The sequence below is a fragment of the Gopherus evgoodei genome, chromosome 11 (assembly GCF_007399415.2).
Source record: "Gopherus evgoodei ecotype Sinaloan lineage chromosome 11, rGopEvg1_v1.p, whole genome shotgun sequence".
NCBI classification, from domain to species: domain Eukaryota; kingdom Metazoa; phylum Chordata; order Testudines; family Testudinidae; genus Gopherus; species Gopherus evgoodei.
Genome location: NC_044332.1, coordinates 15,505,010 through 15,525,061, shown reverse-complemented (window position 1 = coordinate 15,525,061; position 20,052 = coordinate 15,505,010). Strand labels below are relative to the sequence as shown.

At 45.8% G+C, this 20,052-nt stretch overlaps 1 protein-coding gene across 4 annotated transcripts in view; it reads right to left on the bottom strand.

The window, feature by feature from the left end:
• Positions 1-20,052, bottom strand: part of KANSL1L (KAT8 regulatory NSL complex subunit 1 like) — a 108,029-nt gene that overhangs the window by 34,606 nt on the left and 53,371 nt on the right. For all 4 annotated transcript variants that reach the window (XR_004002650.1, XR_004002652.1, XR_004002651.1 and 1 more), the window contains exon 6: positions 11,321-11,525. Coding sequence is in view for 1 of the 4 variants with exons in the window: in XM_030580476.1 (XP_030436336.1) it covers positions 11,321-11,525 (205 nt within the window). In the remaining 3 variants the exon portion in view is untranslated. The remainder of the gene's footprint in view (positions 1-11,320; positions 11,526-20,052) is intronic.

The following is a 20,052-nucleotide window of genomic DNA, read 5'->3' as shown; positions in this document are numbered from 1 at the left end:
TTTTTGTTTCTGTTCCTGCGCTGCCTGATTGTGTACTTCCAGTTCCAAATGAGGTGTCTGGTTGACCGGTCAGTTCATAACTCTGAGGTTCTACTGTACTTCCTGTGTCTCTGATGTACTAAAACATACTAGCCTGGATCCTACAGTTGAATAATTATTCAAAAATCATCTTGATGAACTGCACAAATGCATTACAATCATAGCTTCTATTCTGAAAGATGGTTTGTTAAAAGTGGCTTATGTACTGACTCTTGAGGTCAAGAAATGGCCTAATTTTCTAATACTGTAAGGTCTTTTGAACAATGAAATAAAAATAGAATGAATACTCTTCCAGAAACAAACCCTATCTTGCTTCAGTGTCTAACAGACGCTCAAAAAACTGTTATTTGTTCAGGTTTGGAATCAGAGAAGAGTGTTCAAGAGAGTTCCTTTAGGAATTCAGAGAAAAACGTATTGCAGAGAAGAAAGACCATTCTTCTCACCTACAGGTCAGTAGTGGTACTCAGTCACGCTGAACAGGCAAAGCCTGGCCCCAAGGGATGAACAGGCTTCTGAGGATATTAGTAGTCAGCAAATGGTTATAATAGAGCCAGACGATATATTCGTTATCCCTTCTCCCCCAACCTCCAATAGCCTCACCCATCTGTTATGCATCATCTTTCAAATTGTACAGATGTTTGTGGCAGGGACTGTCATTTACTATGGCCTGGATTACACTACGCGTTTAAACCGAATTTAGCAGCGTTAAACCGATTTAACCCTGCACCCGTCCACACGAGGCCCTTTATATCGATATAAAGGGCTCTTTAAACCGGTTTCTGTACTCCTCCCCGACGAGAGGAGTAGCGCTGAAATCAGTATTGCCATGTCAGATTAGGGTTGGAGTGGCTGCAAATCGACGGTATTTGCCTCCAGGCGGTATCCCACAGTGCACCATTGTGACCGCTCTGGAAAGCAATCTGAACTCGTCTGCACTGGCCAGGTGGACAGGAAAAGCCCTGTGAACTTTTGAATTTCATTTTCTGTTTGGCCAGCATGGAGCTCTGATCAGCACGGGTGGCGATGCAGTCCCAAATCCAAAAAGAGCTCCAGCATGGACTGTACGGGAGATACTGGATCCGATCGCTGTATGGGGAGACAAATCTGTTCTATCAGAGCTCCGTTACAGAAGACGAAATGCCAAAGCATTTGAAAAAAATCTCCAGGATACAACAGACAGAGGCCACAGCAGGGACTCAGCACAGTGCTGCGTGACAAGCGTAACGGAAAGCCAAAGAATCAAATGGACGCTCACGGAGGGAGGGAGGGGATACTGAGGACTCCAGCTATCCCACAGTCCCCGCAGTCTCAGAAATGTATTTGCATTCTTGGCTGAGCTCCCAATGCCTGAAGGGTCAAAAACATTTTCCTGAGTGTTTCAGGGTATATGTCGTCAATTTACACTCTTCTCCCCCACCCCCGGAAGAAAAGGGGAAAAAATGTTTCTCGTCTTTTTTCAATGTCACCGTATGTCTACTGCATGCTGCTGGTAGACGGGGTGCTGCAGCGCTGAACACTAGCATCCCCTTCCCGGTGGATAGCAGTCATATTGTACCGTCTGCCATCGTCATCATCAGCCCATGAATGTTCCTGGCTGGCCTCAGTGAGGTCGGCCAGGGGCGCCTGGGTAAAAATGGGAATGACTCCGGGTCATTCCCGGCAGATGGTACAGAACGGCTGGTAACCGTCCTCATCATAGCAACTGGAGGCTGAGCTCCATCAGCTCCCCCCTTTCATGTTTAAAGAAAAGATTCTGTACTGCCTGGACTATCATAGCAGCTGGAGGCTGCCTCCCCCTCATTTTATCTCACTAAAAAGTCAGTTTCTTATTCCTGCATTCTTTATTACTTCATCACACAAATGGGGGGACACTGCCACAATAGCCCAGGAGGGTTGGGGACGGAGGGAAGCAACGGGTGGGGTTGTTGCAGGGGTACCCCCTAGAATGGCATGCAGCTCATCATTTCTGCGGGATCTCTGGGGCTCTGACCCGAAGCAGCTGTGCTCTCTGGTTCTCCAGTATACTTGCCCCATATTCTAGGCAGGAGTGACTCTATTTTTAGACAAAACATAAAGCAGGCAATGACCCAGGAAGTCATTCCCATTTTTGTCCATGCGCCCCGGCCGACCTCAGCGAGGCCAGCCAAGAGCACCCATGATAGCAGCAGATGGCACAGAACAACTGGTAACTGTCATCTCATCGCCAATTTACAATGGCATGGCAGACGGTGCAATAGGGATGGTAACCGTCTCTGCTACCTTGCAAAGAAAATGAATGCTGCTGTGTAGCACTGCAGTACTGCCTCTGTCAGCAGCATCCAGTACGCATAAGGTGACAGTGACAAGGCAAAACAGACTCCACGGTTGCCATGCTATGGCGTCTGCCAGGGCAATCCAGGGAAAAAGGGCGCGAAATGATTGTCTGCTGTTGCTTTCACAGAGGAAGGACTGAGTGACGACATTTACCCAGAATCACCCGCAACACTGTTTTTGCATTGAGATCTCAACCCAGAACTCCAATGGGCGGGGGAGACTGCGGGAACTATGGGATAGCTACGGGATAGCTACCCACAGTGCAACGCTCCGGAAATCGACGCTAGCCTCGGTACATGGACGCACACCACCGAATTAATATGCTTAGTATGGCCACGTGCACTCGACTTTATACAATCTGCTTTACAAAACCGGTTTCTGTAAAATCGGAATAATCCCGTAGTGTAGACATACCCTATGTTTGCATAGTACCTACCTAGCACAAAGGGACCCTACCAAGCTGTGTCATTTATAGTGCTACCACAATATAAATGTTAAATAACAAATGATAACAGAGCCAAGCAGAGGCGGTGTATACAAAAGGAGCTATTTTCTGCAAAAACAAAATTGGCAAAACAGAAGCCAGTGTAGAGACACTGAGTTAGAATAAGCCTAAAGAGATTCTGGGATACAAGAATCTGAGAATGATGAGTATTCTATAGCTCTGTAAATCTACAGTGCACGACACACATAAGCCTTCTCCCAAAGGTTTTACAATCCAACTGACAAATGGGACAAGAGATCAGGAATAAGATGGTATGAACTTTAGTAATGCAGAGATTAACTAAAAATAGCTCCCCAAAAGACCTGGAGGGAAGTGAAGGGCAAGAGGCAGCATTTGACAAAAGGGAAACAAAGCTATTCCAAGCATATGAAGAGATGAAGGGGTGCATAAAGGGGGTGCAATATGAAGTGATGCATAAAATTGCCTATGACCACAAAATAAAGCAACCCAGTTCAAACTATTATACCAGAGTTACTTGATCCCCTCAATTTAGGAAGTCAGATATAGTGGATGCTATTAAGCAACAATCCTGTTATTAACAACTTTGCTTCACAGCAACATTTTGCTAGGAACCAATCCTGTCCCACTGACTTTAATGTAATTGGATTCAGCTACTGGCAAAAGACATTTTGGAAGATAGGCCCCAGCCACAAGCAGGTTTGCAGGGTTGCAGCCCTGAAGGAAGCACTGCCTGCCTTGGCCGCAGCCCCACAAGCCTGCCTGCAGCCAGTGCTCAGCATATCCCAGTGCTTCCTTCTATCTACCGCCCCGCAAACCTGCACGTGGCCTGGGACCTGCTGCCCACACAGCTGGCACCCACATCCCTGCTCAACAGGGGAGCTCCTGCCCAAGTCCCAGTGCTCTGGTCTGGAAGATGAGGTTGGAAGGGGAGGCTACGGGCAGAGCAGCAACAAGGAGGGGGCTGCAGCCTGGATGCTGGGGGCTTCCCACGAAGAGCGAGGTACTGTTGGCTCACAGAGCCGCACAATGCTTCTCCCTACGTGCTTCAGGATACGCCGTGCCCTGACACCAGGGACCTGGGTTTGGTGCATCCCAGCATTTCCTTCCCTACTGTGGCCCCATGGGAAGGTTTACACTGGGATGTGCCAAGCACCAATCGCAGTGCTTTCTTCCCTGGCTCCAGCCCCACAAATATGCCTTTTGCTTATTGGCAGCTCTCAGATAATAGTAACTTTTTTGCTGGGAACCAAGAGGTTGCTAACAAGTGGAATCTACTGTAATTAGTTATCTAAAAAGACAATCTCAAGTCTAGCTAGAAGGATACTTCAGACAATGTAGTTACCTTTAAATTGTCTCAGTCAAACTACTCCACTGCATTACCTCATCCACCACCATTCTGGGGCAATGGCATCCTGGAGAAGGTTATTAAAATTAGCGAGTAAAAAACTGGAAGGGTAAAATGGGAGGAAAAGCTTTTTTACTTCTCAGGAGGAAGACAGGCCAGTGGTTAGGGTGCTAGCTTGGGACCCAGGTTCAGTTCCCTGCACCTTCACAGACTTTTGTGATCTCTGGCAAAATCACTTAATCTCTCTGTACCTCAGTCCCCCATCTGTAAAATGAGAGAGGTAGTACTTCCCTACCTCACAGGGATGTTGTCAGGCTGAATACATTAAAGATCGTAGGCCACAGAAAGAATAAGATTCCTTGAAGGAAGTGATACACTGATGACAGTTCTTAATTCAAGAACTTGATATATATTTAATTTAGGTTGTCAGAACATGTTTAAAATGCCCAGTCTGATTTTGTCACTTACTTCCTTCGCAAGATTTCTTTCCCCTCCTTTCCAATAGAGGCATTATGTATGTGCCTAGCATTTTCTTTCTCCCTCCTTAATTTTTAACATTTTAAATAAATTTGACATTTGTGAAAGGCCCTAGATTGACAGCACAGGAGCACTACATCTTTTCTTCTCCACAACTATCATAGCACACTCAGCTCCTTCAATTTGCCTCCATGCTAAGTTAGAGAGAACTGCTCCAGATGCAAAAGTTCAGCGCAGTCTTCTGGGCACATGTAATCCTTGGTTCCTCTACTAAGATTTCCAGTTAGTGCAACAGTGATAATGACACCTGTCCCCTGGGACCTGGATCCTATCTCTGTATCCTATCATCAACTCCTTGGGCTACCCAGACGCTAGGCACCTCCTTTGCAAAACACTAAGAGAACACTATCCAAGCAAAAGATTCAGAAATGAACAAATCATTTTTCCGTCTATAAAAGCCCACTGCTAAAATTTAAAATTAATCTAAAAACTGAACTTTGAAAAGGTGACTAGGAACTGAATCCAGAGATGCAGAAATGGCCAGATTCTGGCCCACGTTAAGGTTCCTTTGGGCTGCAGAAGTGACATAAAGGAACCTTAAAGCCATCCTAAAATGAGTACATAAGGATTCCTAGGAGGTGTAAAGCCTGCACAGCCTGCTCTTGGCCCCTCCTTATATATGTATAGGTAGATATAGGTGGTTTCTTGCATACGGGGTGGGTGGATACCAAAGCACATTGCATTCCATCAATCCTCACCAGCGGAATGGTTCCTAGAGAGACATTACAATCAGGTGCAGACTACAGTAGTCAATCTGGGCTTATCCAGACTAAGATTTAAGGTGTTAGGTAATGTGCTTGTCATAAACAGATAAGGAAGAGTTAATAGAACAGAAGTACTTCATACCTCTTTTGCCTGTAAAGGGTTAACAAGATCAGTGAGCCTGGCTGTCACCTGACCAGAGGACCAAATCAGGGGACAGGATACTTTCAAATCTTGAGGGAGGGAAGTTTTTGTATGTGCTGTTAGAATTTGGTGGTTGTTCACTCCGGGTTCTCAGAGGGACTGGATGTGCAACCAAGTTTCTCTCCAATCTCTCCGATACAGGCTCTTATAAGATCAGAATAGTGAGTACTAGATAGATATGGTGAGCTAAGCTTATGTTTGTTTTCTTTATTTACAAATGTGTATTTGGCTGGGAGGAGTTCAAATGTGTATTTTGCTGAAAGGATTTTAATTTGTATTTGAATACTTAGGCTGGGAAGGTATTCCCAGTGTCTATAGCTGAAAGACCCTGTACCCTATTCCATTTTAAATTTACAAAGATAATTTTTACTGTTTTTTCTTTCTTTAATTACAAGTTTCTTGTTTAAGAACCTGATTGTTTTTTTATTCTGGTGTGAGACCCCAGGGGACAGGGTCTGGATCCACCAGGGAATTGGTGGGGAGAAAGGAGGGCAGGGGGAGAGAGAGGCTAATTTCTCTCTGTGTTAGGATTACTGTCTCTCTCAGGGAGAATCTGGGAGGGGAATATTCAAGGAGCTTGAATCACAGTGATCTTCCAGAGTAACCCAGGGAGGGGAAGCCTGGGAGAGGCAACGGTAAGGGAAAGGGTTTACTTTCCTTGTGTTAAGATCCAGAGGGTCTGGGTCTTGGGGGTCCCCGGGCAAGGTTTTGGGGGGACCAGAGTGTACCAGGCACCGGAATTCCTAGTTGGTGGCAGCACTACAGGTTCTAAGCTGGTAATTGAGCTTAGAGGAATTCATGCTGGTACCCCATCTTTTGGATGCTAAGGTTCAGAGTGGGGAATTATACCATGACAGTGCTAAATAACATATTTGAAAAATCCCAGTAGACAAGTGTCAAGGTATTATTCACACTTTGAACTTTAGTGTCCAAAAAGTGGGGACCTGCATGTACCCTTCTAAGCTTAATTCCTAGCTTAAATCTGATAACTCTGCCACCAACCAAAAATATAGTGTTTTGGTACACTTTCTGTCCCCCAAAAATCTTCCCTGGGGAACCCAAGACTCAAATCCCTTGGGTCTTAAAACAGAGAGAAATAAACCATTCCCCCTCCTAGACTTTCCCTGAGAGATACACTCATCCAAACTCCTTGGAACCTAAAACAGAGAGGAATTAACCTTTTCCCCCTTCTCTCCCCCCACCCCCACTCTCTGGTGAGTTCAGACCCAATCCTCTTTGAGTTGTACAAAGGAAAAAATCAATCAGGTTCTTAAAAAGAAAGCTTTTAATTAAAGGAAGAAAAAGTAAAAAACTCTCTCTGTAAAATCAAGATGGAAAATGTTTACAGGGTCTTCAGCTTATCTAGACTAGAGGGAATCCCTCGCCCCCTAGCCTAAGATAAAAGTACAGCAAACAGAGGAAAAAATATCCTTCCAGCAAAATACACATTTGCAATTAAAGAAAACAAACATGAAGACTAATCCGCCTTCTATCTAGTACTTACTATTTGGAACATGATAGACTGTTTCAAAAAGATTGGAGAAACCTGGTTGCATGTCTGGCCCCTCTTAACTCCAAGAGAGAACAAGGAACAACCCAAAAAGCATAAACAAAGACTTCGTTCCACCAAGATTTGAAAGCATCTTGTTCCCCGATTGGTCCTTTGGTCAGGTATCAGCCAGGTTCACTGAGCTTGTTAATCCTTTACAGGTAAAAGAGACATTACCCCTTAACTATCTGTTTATGACAACAAGGCATACTGCCTTTAACACATAATGAACCGGCTGAGTTAAAGCCAAGCAAGGGTGGCAGGGATGGGGGTGGCAGAGGGTCTTTTTTAACTCAACTGTTTTAGCATGTAGCACCTGTTGAAGTCTACGCTAGATCTGTAGAAGATGGTAGCTAACTACTAACACCACACCTTTCAATCCTAGTTGACAGACTAACATGCAATCAGGACCATCTTCATCCCCAGCCAGTCCCACAATCCAAGAAAGAGAAAAAGTGAGGTAGAGTCACAGTTGTCTTCCACCCCCTAGTGACCCCATGCTCTGGTCCTGCACAGCTGAAGGGTTAGAGTTCACTACTTCTCCGTTCACACTCACCTACTTGTATTACTGTTTTCTATGGGCTTTTCCCCTCTTTGGTCAGAACTGTAGTGACTTTGGGCCACATTTTCAAAGGTATTTAGGTACCTAAAGGTAAATCCCACTAGGCACCTATCTTGGGATCATTAGGCTTAAACTCTAGAACAGGGTTCGGCAACCTTTCAGAAGTGGTGTGCCGAGTCTTCACTTATTCACTCCAATTTAAGGTTTCGCATGCCAGTAATACATTTTAACCTTTTAAGAAGGTCTCTGTTTAGAAGTCTATAATATATAACTAAGCTATTTTTTTATGTAAAGTTAATAAGGTTTCAAAATGTTAAGAAGTTTCATTTAAAATTAAATTAAAATGCAGAGCCCCCTAGATCGGTGGCCAGGACCCGGGCAGTGTGAGTGCCACTGAAAATCAGCTCGCGTGCCATAGGTTGCCTACCGCTGTTCTAGATATATGCAGAGGAAGGTCATTTGGTTTCATGGAGGATTTTGATATTTCAAAATTTAGTTTTGTTCCTATTTGGAAAAGCCCTCAGATCCCTGACTTCACGACAGTCCACCTGACTGACTGCGCCAGAGCTGCAGATCCTGTGAGTCCCAGCTGAGCGAGGAGCCTTGGGCTGCTGGCTCCCAAGCTCAAAGTGCCCAATGGGCTGAAGGGGAGACAGGAGCCTGGAAGCAGTTCTGCAGCAGTCCGCCAAGCAAGCTGCAGAGAATCTGGGAACTTGGAAACCCTTCTCAATGGCAGCATGCCAGCTGAACCACAGAGAAGCTGAGAGGCATGGAAGCTTACGAGCTAGAGCTCCCAGAGGTTCTAGACTCTTAGTTCAAGCGATCCTCCAGGTGGGCTGCCAAACTGCAGGAAGTCTGGAAAATCAGGCTGCAAAAAAGCTGAATGAGCAAGCTGGTAGGAAACCAGAAAGGTTTCTGAAAGAAACCTGCCTACTTTCCATCTGAGACTTTTGTTAAAATCAAGCCACCTCTGCGAAACATTTTGATTTCAATGAATCAGCATTCCCCTATGGAAAAATATTCTGTCAGAGATTCTCTCACCAGTTCTACTAAATACCTTTAGTATTTACAGCCAAGCCATATGATACAATCGCATTTGCTCCAACCCCTCAGACAGAGAGAAACACCTACAAGATTTCTATCAAGTGTTCTTACAACTACAATATCCACCTGCTGACAGAGCCAGAAGAGTACCAGAAGTCACCTATTACAGGATAGGCCCAACAAAGAAAGGAAGAGAACGCCACTAGCCGTCATCTTCAGCCCCCAACTAAAACCTCTCCAGCGCATCTTCAAGGATCTACAACCTATCCTGAAAGATGATCCATCACTCTCACAGATCTTGGGAGGCAGGCCAGTCCTTGCTTACAGAAAGCCCCACAACCTGAAGCAAATACTCACCAGTAACCATAGACCACACAACAAAAACACTAACCCAGGAACCTATCCTTGCAACAAAGCCCGTTGCCAACTCTGTCCACATAACTATTCAGGGGACACCATCATAGGACCTAATTACATCAGCCACACTATCAGAGTCTTGTTCACCTGCACATCTACCAATGTGATATATCCCATCAAGTGCCAGCAATGTCCCTCTGCCATGTACATTGGCCAAACTGGACAGTCTCTACATAAAAGAATAAATGGACACAAATCAGATGTCAAGAATTATAACATTCAAAAACCAGTCGGAGAACACTTCAATCTCCCTGGTCACTCGATTACAGACCTAAAAGTTGCAGTATTACAACAACAGAATTTCAAAAACAGACTCCAACAAGAGACTGCTGAATTGGAATTAAATTTGCAAAATGGACACCATTAAATTAGGCTTGAATAAAGAGTGGGATTGGATGGGTCATTACACAAAGTAAAACTATTTCCCCCCCTACCGTTCCTCACAACTTCTTGTCAACTGCTGCAAATAGACCATTTTGATTACCATTACAAAAAGTTTTTTTTCTTTCCTGCTGGTAATAGCTCACCTTAACTGATCACTCTTGTTACAGTGTGTATGGTAGCACCCATTGTTTCATGTTCTCTGTGTGTATATATCTTCCTACTGTATTTTTTACTGCATGCATCCGATGAAGTGGGCTGTAGCCCATGAAAGCTTATGCTCAAATAAATGTGTTAGTCTCTAAGGAGCCACAAGTACTCCTGTTCTTTTTGTGGATACAGACTAACAAGGCTGCTACTCTGAAACTAAATACCTTTGTAAATCTGGCCCTTTTTGCTGCAGAGAGGTGGAGATCTTTTTCTTAATCTAAGGAGAATATACTGTATAATAAACTTGAAATCTTGCTTCTTATTGGCAATGGCTTAACCACACTATCTGTGAATATCTGATCATATTCAGATTCAAAAAAAGTCTTGCTTATCTATTCATATGGCAAAATCCTGGCTCGCTGATATTAAATAAAGGGAACTTTGACATTAACTTCAATGAGGTCAAGATTTTACCCAGAGCATTTATAATACTTTCCCCTAAGGGGCTGAGAGTACTGCTGTTATAACTTTCACATATCCATTGTATTTCCTATTTTCAGAGGCTCTCATAAAATTTGATTTGTGGAATTAAAGATGACATGCTACTGGAAGCAATTAAATATTAAAACAAATTTCAAGTTAGTATAAACATGTGTACACACAAAAAACTAGTGGGAGAGAAAAATTGTACCTTCCAAAATCCTAGTTCACTAATGCCCTTCTCGCCTATAATGCCAATCCAACTTTAGAATGGAAACGCTAACAGGCTGTGTTATTGTGATGCAAAAGCACCACTACAATACAGTTTCTAAAAGGCACAGAAAGGTCGTGCAAAGCATCAAAATCCCTTGGGATTAATGCTGCTTTAATAACAACCTTACAACTAATTTGGAAAACAGCAGGTAAATCGGCCCTTTAGAAGCAAGTGGCAAACTCACTCAGTATTCATAACATTTGGAATCTTGGTGTATTCCTGGTATAGTGGAAATGGCTACAAACAGCATTTGTCTTACACAAGTAGCAGTCTAAAATAGATTTTTCCACATTAAGTATTTAATTCAATTCAGTTTCTTTGTAATGGACAAAATCTTATTTTAGAACAGACAGTTTTAAGGCACTACTAATGCTATGAAGAAGCGAGCAGAGCTGGTTGGGAATGGCAAAAACGGAAACAAGATTAAGATATAGCAGTTTAATTTCCCACACAATAATGCACTACCAGCTGTGTAAACTTTCTTTAGTTAAACAAATGCTCTAAAAGCAAACAGAGAGCAGATTTATGTTGTAGCTTGTTTCCTCAGCAGTAAAGTCTCCTTTAAAAAAATCATTAAATCACCCCACCCTCGACTGTAAAATGAATTTAAGGGTAACTGTAAAACAAATGCATGAATTTGATAAAGCAGGATTCTGAGCAATTTTTAAATTTGACTCCTTAACTGTGAACTCCTGCTGACACAGCTAAACTCCTGTTACATGTACTTCATGCTGTCTGAATGTACTGAATAATCAAAACAGCAGCATGTAATATACTGTTATAGCAGACTGACACATACAGACACTGCCAGCTGGAATCTTTGCTTTTGTCTTCTAAAGGAGAGGAGACAGCTCTACCTGTTGATTCCAACAACATGTGCTGTTCATTCTGTATAGTTTCCTCTTCTGGAAACTCTGAAGTGGCCTTGTTCGGGCAGATGTGCTCATGATAGTTACAGATGGAGATCTCAGCCTTGTCCTGTCTTTTCTTCTTTTTTTGATGTGTTGATGATCAAGCAACTGGCTACTAGAAGGGGACATTTCCTCTCTGTTGTCTGAAGCTCTGAAATGCCATGAAAACACTGAAATCAGTCAAAAAGGTCAAGAACGCTCAGTATATAAAGACAATTTCTCACAGCTAGTAGATTTACATACTCAAGAGTATTAGCTCCATAATTCTAGAGGCACCCACAATTTACACATACAGAATGGGAAGAGAGTGTCTAGGAAGGAGTATGGCAGAAAGAGATCTAGGAGTCATAGTGGGCCAAAGCTAAATATGAGTCAACAGTGTGATACTGTTGCAAAAAAAGCAAACGTGATTCTGGGATGCATTAACAGGTGTGTTGTAAACAAGACACGAGAAGTCATTCTTCCGCTCTACTCTGCGCTGGTTAGGCCTCAACTGGAGTATTGTGTCCAGTTCTGGGCACCGCATTTCAAGAAAGATGTGGAGAAATTGGAGAGGGTCCAGAGAAGAGCAACAAGAATGATTAAAGGTCTTGAGAACATGACTTACGAAGGAAGGCTGAAAGGGGGATTATTTAGTTTGGAAAAGAGAAGACAGAGGGGACATGATAGCAGTTTTCAGGTATCTAAAAGGGAGGAGGGAGAAAACTTGTTCACTTTAGCCTCTAATGATAGAACAAGAGGCAATGGGCTTAAACTGCAGCAACGGAGATTTAGGCTGGACATTAGGAAAAAGTTCTTAACTGTCAGGGTGGTTGAACACTGGAATAAATTGCCTAGGGAGGTTGTGGAATCTCCATCTCTGGATATATTTAAGAGTAGGTTAGATAAATGTCTATCAGAGATGGTCTAGACGGTATTTGGTCCTGCCATGAGGGCAGGGGACTGGACTCGATGACCTCTCGAGGTCCCTTCCAGTCCTAGAGTCTATGAAACACACTATTTCAAGAAATCACAACTGGTGGCATAAGAAGTTTGTCATTGGTTTATTAATATTATGAATTCCTTTTGTGACACTATAAAGAATTCTGTATTTATTTTGTTCACATTTTCTTTTCTATTCCCAGACAAAACCTATGCTAAAACTGAGTTAAGGTTGAGACAACATAAAGTTCCTGGAATTATAATACTTGCTTTTAGAGTAACTATACCAACTCAGTTATGCATTTTGCCCTTAAAGCTAAGAACTCTATACCTCCATTCATGACATTTCCCTATTTATCCACATTCCATTGAAGTAAATGGAATTACACTGGCATAAGTAACGGAAGGACCAGGCCTATTATCTTGTCTCAATGTAGCATGGCTACTTAAATTAATTTAAATTATTTGGCGAATGTAACTAAATAGAAAAAAAATACTATAAACCAAGGTTCATTCAGATATCAGCCTAGTGTGACACATTTGTATCAAAATTATAAACTCTATTTTGTATTGTGTGTTCAACACATGTCTAATCTTGCCTCAGACAAGCCCAAGGAATTGCATTCTACACAGCAGCCCAGCCCAGGAAAGGTATTTGACATCTTACTGAAGGACTATGCTGAGAAGCTATCAGCAATCTGGAGCCACTGGATTTGATTGTGTCTCAACTGCTGCCTCCCACCCTCAAATGAATAATGTTTTTTCTACATAGTGGCATGAGCATGACTAGGGTAGGGAAGCTGCAGTTTTCCAGTAGAACCAGGGGTTCTCAGAGTTCACTGCACTGCAACCCCCCTTCTGACAATGAAAATTATTACATGACCCAGGAGGAGGAACCGAAGTCTCAGCCCTGCCGCTCCAGGTGAGGGGGGCCAAACCTGAGTCCCGTCACCCAGGGCTGAAGCCTTTGGGCTTTGGTTCAGCCCCAGGCAGTGGGGCTTGGGCTTTGGCCCTGTGACCTAGAAAGTCTAACGCCACCCCTGGTGACCCCACTAAAACAAGGTCGTGCCCAATTTTGGGGTCCCAACCCAGAGTTTGAGAACTGCTGTAGTAGAGCACATGGTAAGGAGACAGAAAAGCTATTCTATTCTGAGGAGCATTTATAGGAGAGAGAGAGACACAGACACAGACACACACACACACAAAGTGGGACTCCACCCAGTCTGAACACAGACAAACCCTGGACTCCCAAGTCCTTGAGTAGGCCAGATCAGACCAGGATAAGGTGTGCATTGCCAGGCTTTTGGTTGTTTTCAAAGATCTGTTACTTAAGAGCTTTGAATAATAGTCACTCTAGATAAGAAATTCCACTGCTAAACCTATACTCCTTGCTTTGTTACCAGGTACTGCCTCGGTTAAAATAGAAGCCCAGAGAGCCCTCAGCCTAGGAGCAGCATGTGTAAGTAGGAGGCTCTGAAGCACTGGTTTCAGGGGCTGGGGTAGCTGGACTGCAGAGTCCCATCTCCCAAGGAAAGGCCCAGGCACAAGATCTAAGTCTGGGAATGTGCCTCACAGACTGAGAGAGCTAGAAAGCGTTATTAGACTCTGCCCAGACTCAGATGGTTTTGAAGCACACGGGACCCAACACTTGAGTCCCCTCACAGCAGGATAGCATCAATTCAGAGAGGTACTGGGCCAGGTTGTAACACCTAACCTCTATCACATGTGGATTTCTCCAAGTGTAAACATCTCGCTAAACTTGAATCACATGCACGCTGCTTATAAACCAACACTCATTAGCATGCAGTATTTTTAAAAGGAACAAAAAGGATACGGTGAGAAAGTAATAAAAAGCCAAAAATAGTACAAGCACCCATATACGATAGCAGATATGACTGAAAGCAGCTAAATTTGTGTTACTAAATTAGAGCTGGTTTGCCTCATCAGACCAATTTCAAATGCAGTATAAGAATCCCAAATACCCTCCACTTGGGTGTGAATAAATCAATAAGAGTGCATTTAACTTTTATAGCATCTTGCTTTATTTTGTTGCTGTAGCAACATCTGCCTGCAAAGTTAAAAGCTCACTACAAAAAGTATTCAAGTGCATGTTATTTTTACAACATCAAAGGCCACAAACAACAAAATACTGAATTGCCTGAGAAATGTCAGTAGATGAGATATTCACACCCTGATTTCAAAATAGGTAATCTCTCTGCACCAACTCCTGTTATATTTTATCATCTTGTTTGATAAAATCCACAAAACACAGATTGCTTATACAACTGTTAAGTGATAATAGGCAATAAAACAACGGAAATGAGCTCATTACAACATCAACAATCAATCTTTTCTGACAACTAGTTCTAAGCTGCAAAACGGGGCCCTACAAAATAGGACTGTCTGCCTACAAGACATTTCATTTTATATCTATAAAATGATTGCAATATAAAAATGTATACTATATTACACATACATGACTTGGTATGGTATGAAGAGTATTTTTTGGCATGAGTCACAATGACCACTTTACTCAGTGATTAAGTCAATGAGTTAAGCAGACGATACCAAGTGCTAATAAAATCTTTATACCATCCAACACTATCATGTATTCTGTACACCCTGTGCCACATATTAACAAAAAATTATAAAGTTATTTTAAACATTGATTTCTCTTTTTTAAAATGACTGTTTCCTCCATCTGCAGTCACATTATTTTCACAAGCCCAACACACAAACTTGTGAAGACAAGCACTTCTTTTAAAGCCTATACAAATTTATTTAAAATAGTTTTTCTACACATAAAAAATGTCACTACTTTATACAGTCTGATCTCTCGTGACATGAAAAAAAGACGTTTACTCACCTTTGTATCTGTTGTTCTTCGAGATGTGTTGCTCATATCCATTCCAGTTATGTGTGCGCGAGCCGCGTGCACGTTAGTCGGAAGATTTTTACTCTAGCAACACTTGGTGGGTTGGCTGGGCGCCCCATGGAGTGGCGCCGCTATGGCGCCAGATATATACCCCTGCCAACCCAGCCACCCTTCAGTTCCTTCTTGCCGGCTACTCTGACAGAGGGGAAGGAGGGTGGGTTTGGAATGGATATGAGCAACAGATCTTGAAGAACAACAGTTACAAAAGTGAGTAACTGTCTTTTCTTCGAGTGCCTGCTCATATCCATTCCAGTTAAGTGATTCCCAAGCCTTATGTAGGCGGTGGGGTGGAATGAAATGTGGCAGAATGTAAACTGCTGAGCAGAGGCTGCAGCATCTCTTGACTGTTGAACCAGAGCATAATGCTAAGCAAGAGTATGGACCGAGGACCATGGAGCTGCGCGACAGATCTCGTGGGTAGGTACACGAGCCAGCAAGGCGGCAGATGAAGCCTGAGCCCTGGTAGAATGCACGGTGATATGGCTTGGGGAAATGTGAGCCAAATCATAACAAGTGAGGATGCACATCATCACCCAAGATGAGATCCTCTGAGAGGAAACAGGTAGGCCTTTCCTTCGGCCTGCTACTGCGACCGAGAGTTGGGGTGTTTTACGAAATGGTTTTGTCCGCTCAATATAAATGCGAGCGCTCTACAGACGTCCAGGGAGTGCAACTGTTGCCCCCATTGCGTTGAATGTGGTTAACGTGAAAGGCCAAAACCACCTTAGGGAGGAAAGCCGGGTGTGGTCGTAACTGCACCTTGTCTTTGTGAACATAGTGTACGACGGAACCACCGTAAGAGCCCTGAGCTTGAAGACTCGTCTGGCTGATGTAATGGCTATGAGGAAAGCTGTCTTACAAGACAGGTATAGCAGCGAGCAGGTCGCTAACGGCTCGAATGGGGGAGACATAAGTCTGGTTAAAACCAGGTTGAGGTCCCAGGTTGGGGCTGGGCGGCGTACTTGAGAATGTAAGCGCTCCAAGCCCTTGAGGAGCCTCGAAACCATAGAGTGTGAGAACACGGAACGACCACCTTAGCCTGGGTAGAGGTAGAGATGGCTGCCAAGTGTACCCTCAGCAATGACATCACTAGGCCCTGCTGTTGTAGGCCAGAGGGCAGTCCAAAATAGAGGGGATGGAGACCTCAGTAGGAATAAGATCAAGCGTTTCGCACCTGTAGGAGAAACGCTACCACTCGGCCAGGTACGTTGACCAGGTGGAAGGCTTCCTGTTACTCCGGTTTAGTCACGCAGCAGCCACACCGTGAGGTGAAGAGACTGCAGGTCCGGGTGACGAAGCCTGCCGTGGTCCTGAGTTATGAGGTCTGGGTGGAGTGGCAGGGTATTTGGGTTGGCTATTGACAGGTCGAGCAATGTGGTGTATCAGTGCTGCCTGGACCATGCTGGAGTGATCATGATGATGCGTGCCCTGCCCCTGCAAAGTTTGAGCAGGACCCAATGAGCCAGGGTGAACGGTGGGAAGGCATAAAGGAGTTGGCCCTTCCACGACATGAGGAAAGCGTCCGAGATCGATCCCAGGGAGAGACCTTGGAAGAAGCAGAACCTCGGACATTTCCTGTTCTCGTGGTAAGCGAACAGGTCTATGTGGGGAAAAATCCCCACTTCTGGCAACAGAATGCATCACATCGGGGCAGAGCGACCACTCGTGAGACAGGAAAGACCTGCTGAGTCGAAGCGCCAAGGCGTTCCGAACGCCTGGGAGAAAGGACGCTACCAGATTTATCGAGTGGGCTATGCAAAAGTCCCAGAGATGGATGGCCTCATGACAAAAGGAGGAGGACAATGTCCCTCCCTGCTTGTTTATGTAGCACATGGCCATTGTGTTGGCTGTAAACACTGAGACACCACGGCCTTGCAGCTGCTGCTGGAACCCCTGGCACGCCAGGCGGACTGCTCTCATTTTTGGACATTGATGTGGAACGCCAGCTCCTGAGAAGACCAAAGGCCTTAAGCTTGAAGGTGACCGAGGTGAGCACCCCAGCCCAGAGATGACGCATCCGTCGTCAGGGACAGTGAGGGCTGGGGCGGATGGAACGGCATCCCTGCCCACACCAGGGAGGGAGTTAGCCACCATTCTAGGGAGCCTAGGGTGCTCGAGGGAATGGTGACTATCGTGACCATTGGGTCCCTGTCCGGGTGGTAAACCGATTTGAGCCAAACTTGGAGAGGACAGAGGCAGAGCTTGGCGTGTTTGGTTACAAACTTGCAGGCAGCCATGGGACTCAGGAGACCGAGACAAGTGCGAGCCGAGGTCGTTGGGAAAGTCTGCAGACCTCGGATGATTGTTGCCATCGCCTGAAACCGTGGCTGTGGGAAGCAGGCTCCGGCTAGGTCGGAGTCCAGGATAGCTCCTAGGAAGTCTAACCTCTGCGTGGGAACCAGAGTGGATGTTTCTATAGTGATCATCAGGCCTAGCCGTGTGAATAGGTCCTTGACGATGCCCACATGCTGAGTGACTTGTGTCTCGGAGTCTCCTCAGATAAGCCAATCGTCCAGATACGGAAAACGCATATCCGACGTCGGCAGAGGTGGGTGGCGACTACGGCCATACACTTGGTTAATACCCGTAGGGCTGCAGAAAGGCCAAAATAGCAAGACCGTAAACTGGAAGTACTGACGGTTGGCTAGAAGCGGAGGTATTTCCTGTGTGGAGGGAAGATGGCAATGTGAAAGTATGCGTCCTTCATATCGAGGGCGGCATACCAGTCTCCAGGATCCAAGGATGGGATAATGGTTCCCAGGGATAGCATGCGGAACTTCAACCTTATCATAAACTGGTTGAGTCCTCGCAGGTCTAGGATAGGTCTGAGACCTCCGTACGAGTTGGGGATTAGGGAATAATGGGAGTAAAACCCCTTGCCCCTTTCGTCCATCGGCGTCTGCAACTCTTGTAAGAGGAATTGCTCTTGAGAGGGGTCCCTGAAGAGGAAGAGGGCTGGAACAAATTGAAGGTGGTACCCATACTCCACCATGTGTAGGAGCCAGCGATCTGAAGTTAACTGGGACCACGCCAAGAGGAAGTAGGAGTGGGATCCCGCCTGTAAATGGTACGCCGCTCTCGGGCGCACCTTCGCAAGTTCGTCTTTGGTCCCGGTGGTGATTGCGAGGGACCTCGATCTTGGCCCTGTAGGGGTCCTTACGGTCGTCTGCGACCACTTCGGCCGTGCCGTCTGCCAAAGTCCTGTCTGTGGCTAGGCACAGAGTACAGTGGTGTGGCTGGGGACGGAAAGACCTGCATTAGGTAGTCGGCGTATGCACGCTGAGAGAGCGCATTAGGACCCTGTTGTCCTTCAGGCTTTGCAGCCTGGGGTTGTCTTCGCTGCGAAGAGGCCTTTACCATCAAATGGTAAGTCGTGAATGGTATACTGCCGCTCCAGCCGGAGGTTTGAAACCTGAAGCCATGAGATTATCCTCATGGTAACACCCAATGTCAGAGCCCTGGCTGCTGAGCCTGCTGCATCCAACGAGGCCTGGAAGGGAGCTCTGGCCACCTTTTTTCCTTCCTCCAAGAGGGCAGTGAACTCTTGGCGGGAGTCTTGAGGGAGAAGCTCCATAAACTTATCCACTGTCACCCAGGTGTTATAATGATATGGGCTAAGCAAGGCTTGTTGATTTGCCACGCAGAGCTATAAGGCCCCTGCAGAGTACACTTTGCGGCTGAGTAGGGTCATTTGCCTAGCCTCCTTCGATTTTGGGGCTGGCGCCTGCTGGCCATGCCATTCCCTTTCCTTAACAGACTGAACGACTAGTGAGCAGGGAGGAGGACAGACATATAAGTAGTCGTACCCCCCATAGAGTATCGGCATTCGCCTGGATGGTCCGAATAAACAGGTAGGGCCCCTCTAGTGGGGCAACTGCCGATAGAATGTCCACTACCGGGTCCCTTACCTCTAGGAACTCCTCCACCTGGAGGTCCATATAGAGTGCTACCCTCCTTGGAGGTCCTGATGGGCTCTCAGGTTGTTGGTGGGCACATCAGAATCGCGGTCCTGAGCATAAGAGCTATCCACGTGGGATGACACTGATGCGTGTCCGGATGGCCATGGAGGTGCTGAAAAATCGTGGTCAGAGTCTCTGACTCTACCGGACCTTGCCCAACTCGGCACCGGGGACCGGTACCGGGAGGCGTACCAGGTACCTGGAACAAGATCTGGACCTGCAACCAGAGTGGTGCCGGAAGGTCGACCGAGATCTCGAGGCTCGATGTCGGGAGCGGCTATGAGAGTCACGGTGCCTGTAGCGGTGCCGGGAGCTGGAACGGTGCCGAGAGTAGCAGGTCAGTGAACGGGACACCAACCGGTGTGGCGAGTGCGACCGGTACCGAGGAGGAGAACAGCATTGGGACTGCAAGGGGCATAGGAAGCGGGAGTGCCGACGGGACCTGGAGTGTCTGCAGGACCGTGATCATGAACGGTGCCACTCTGCTGTGCCAACAAAGGATGGTCGTATCAAGGGAGGCTTGCCAAGAGACTGTATTACCCGCACCGGCAGTGCTGGGGGTTCAGGCAGCATCTACTCTGTCATGGCAATGAGATCCCTCGCCACTGGGAATGTCTCCGGTGTGGAGGGAACAGTAAGCTCAACCACAGCGTGTACCAGGGAGCTGTCAGGCACTGGGTTCGACGGCCCTTGCGGGACCGGGATTGACGGTGCCGATGTCATCGGTGCCAGGCGATCCGACTTGGACGAGCTCTCTGGCTGCGGTACAGTTGGCATGGAAGCAGCAGGAGCAAGGAGCTCAACCACGGCGCATGCTGGGGAGCTGTCAGGAGGAGTCGTGGGCTCTCTCGACCTCAGAGAGA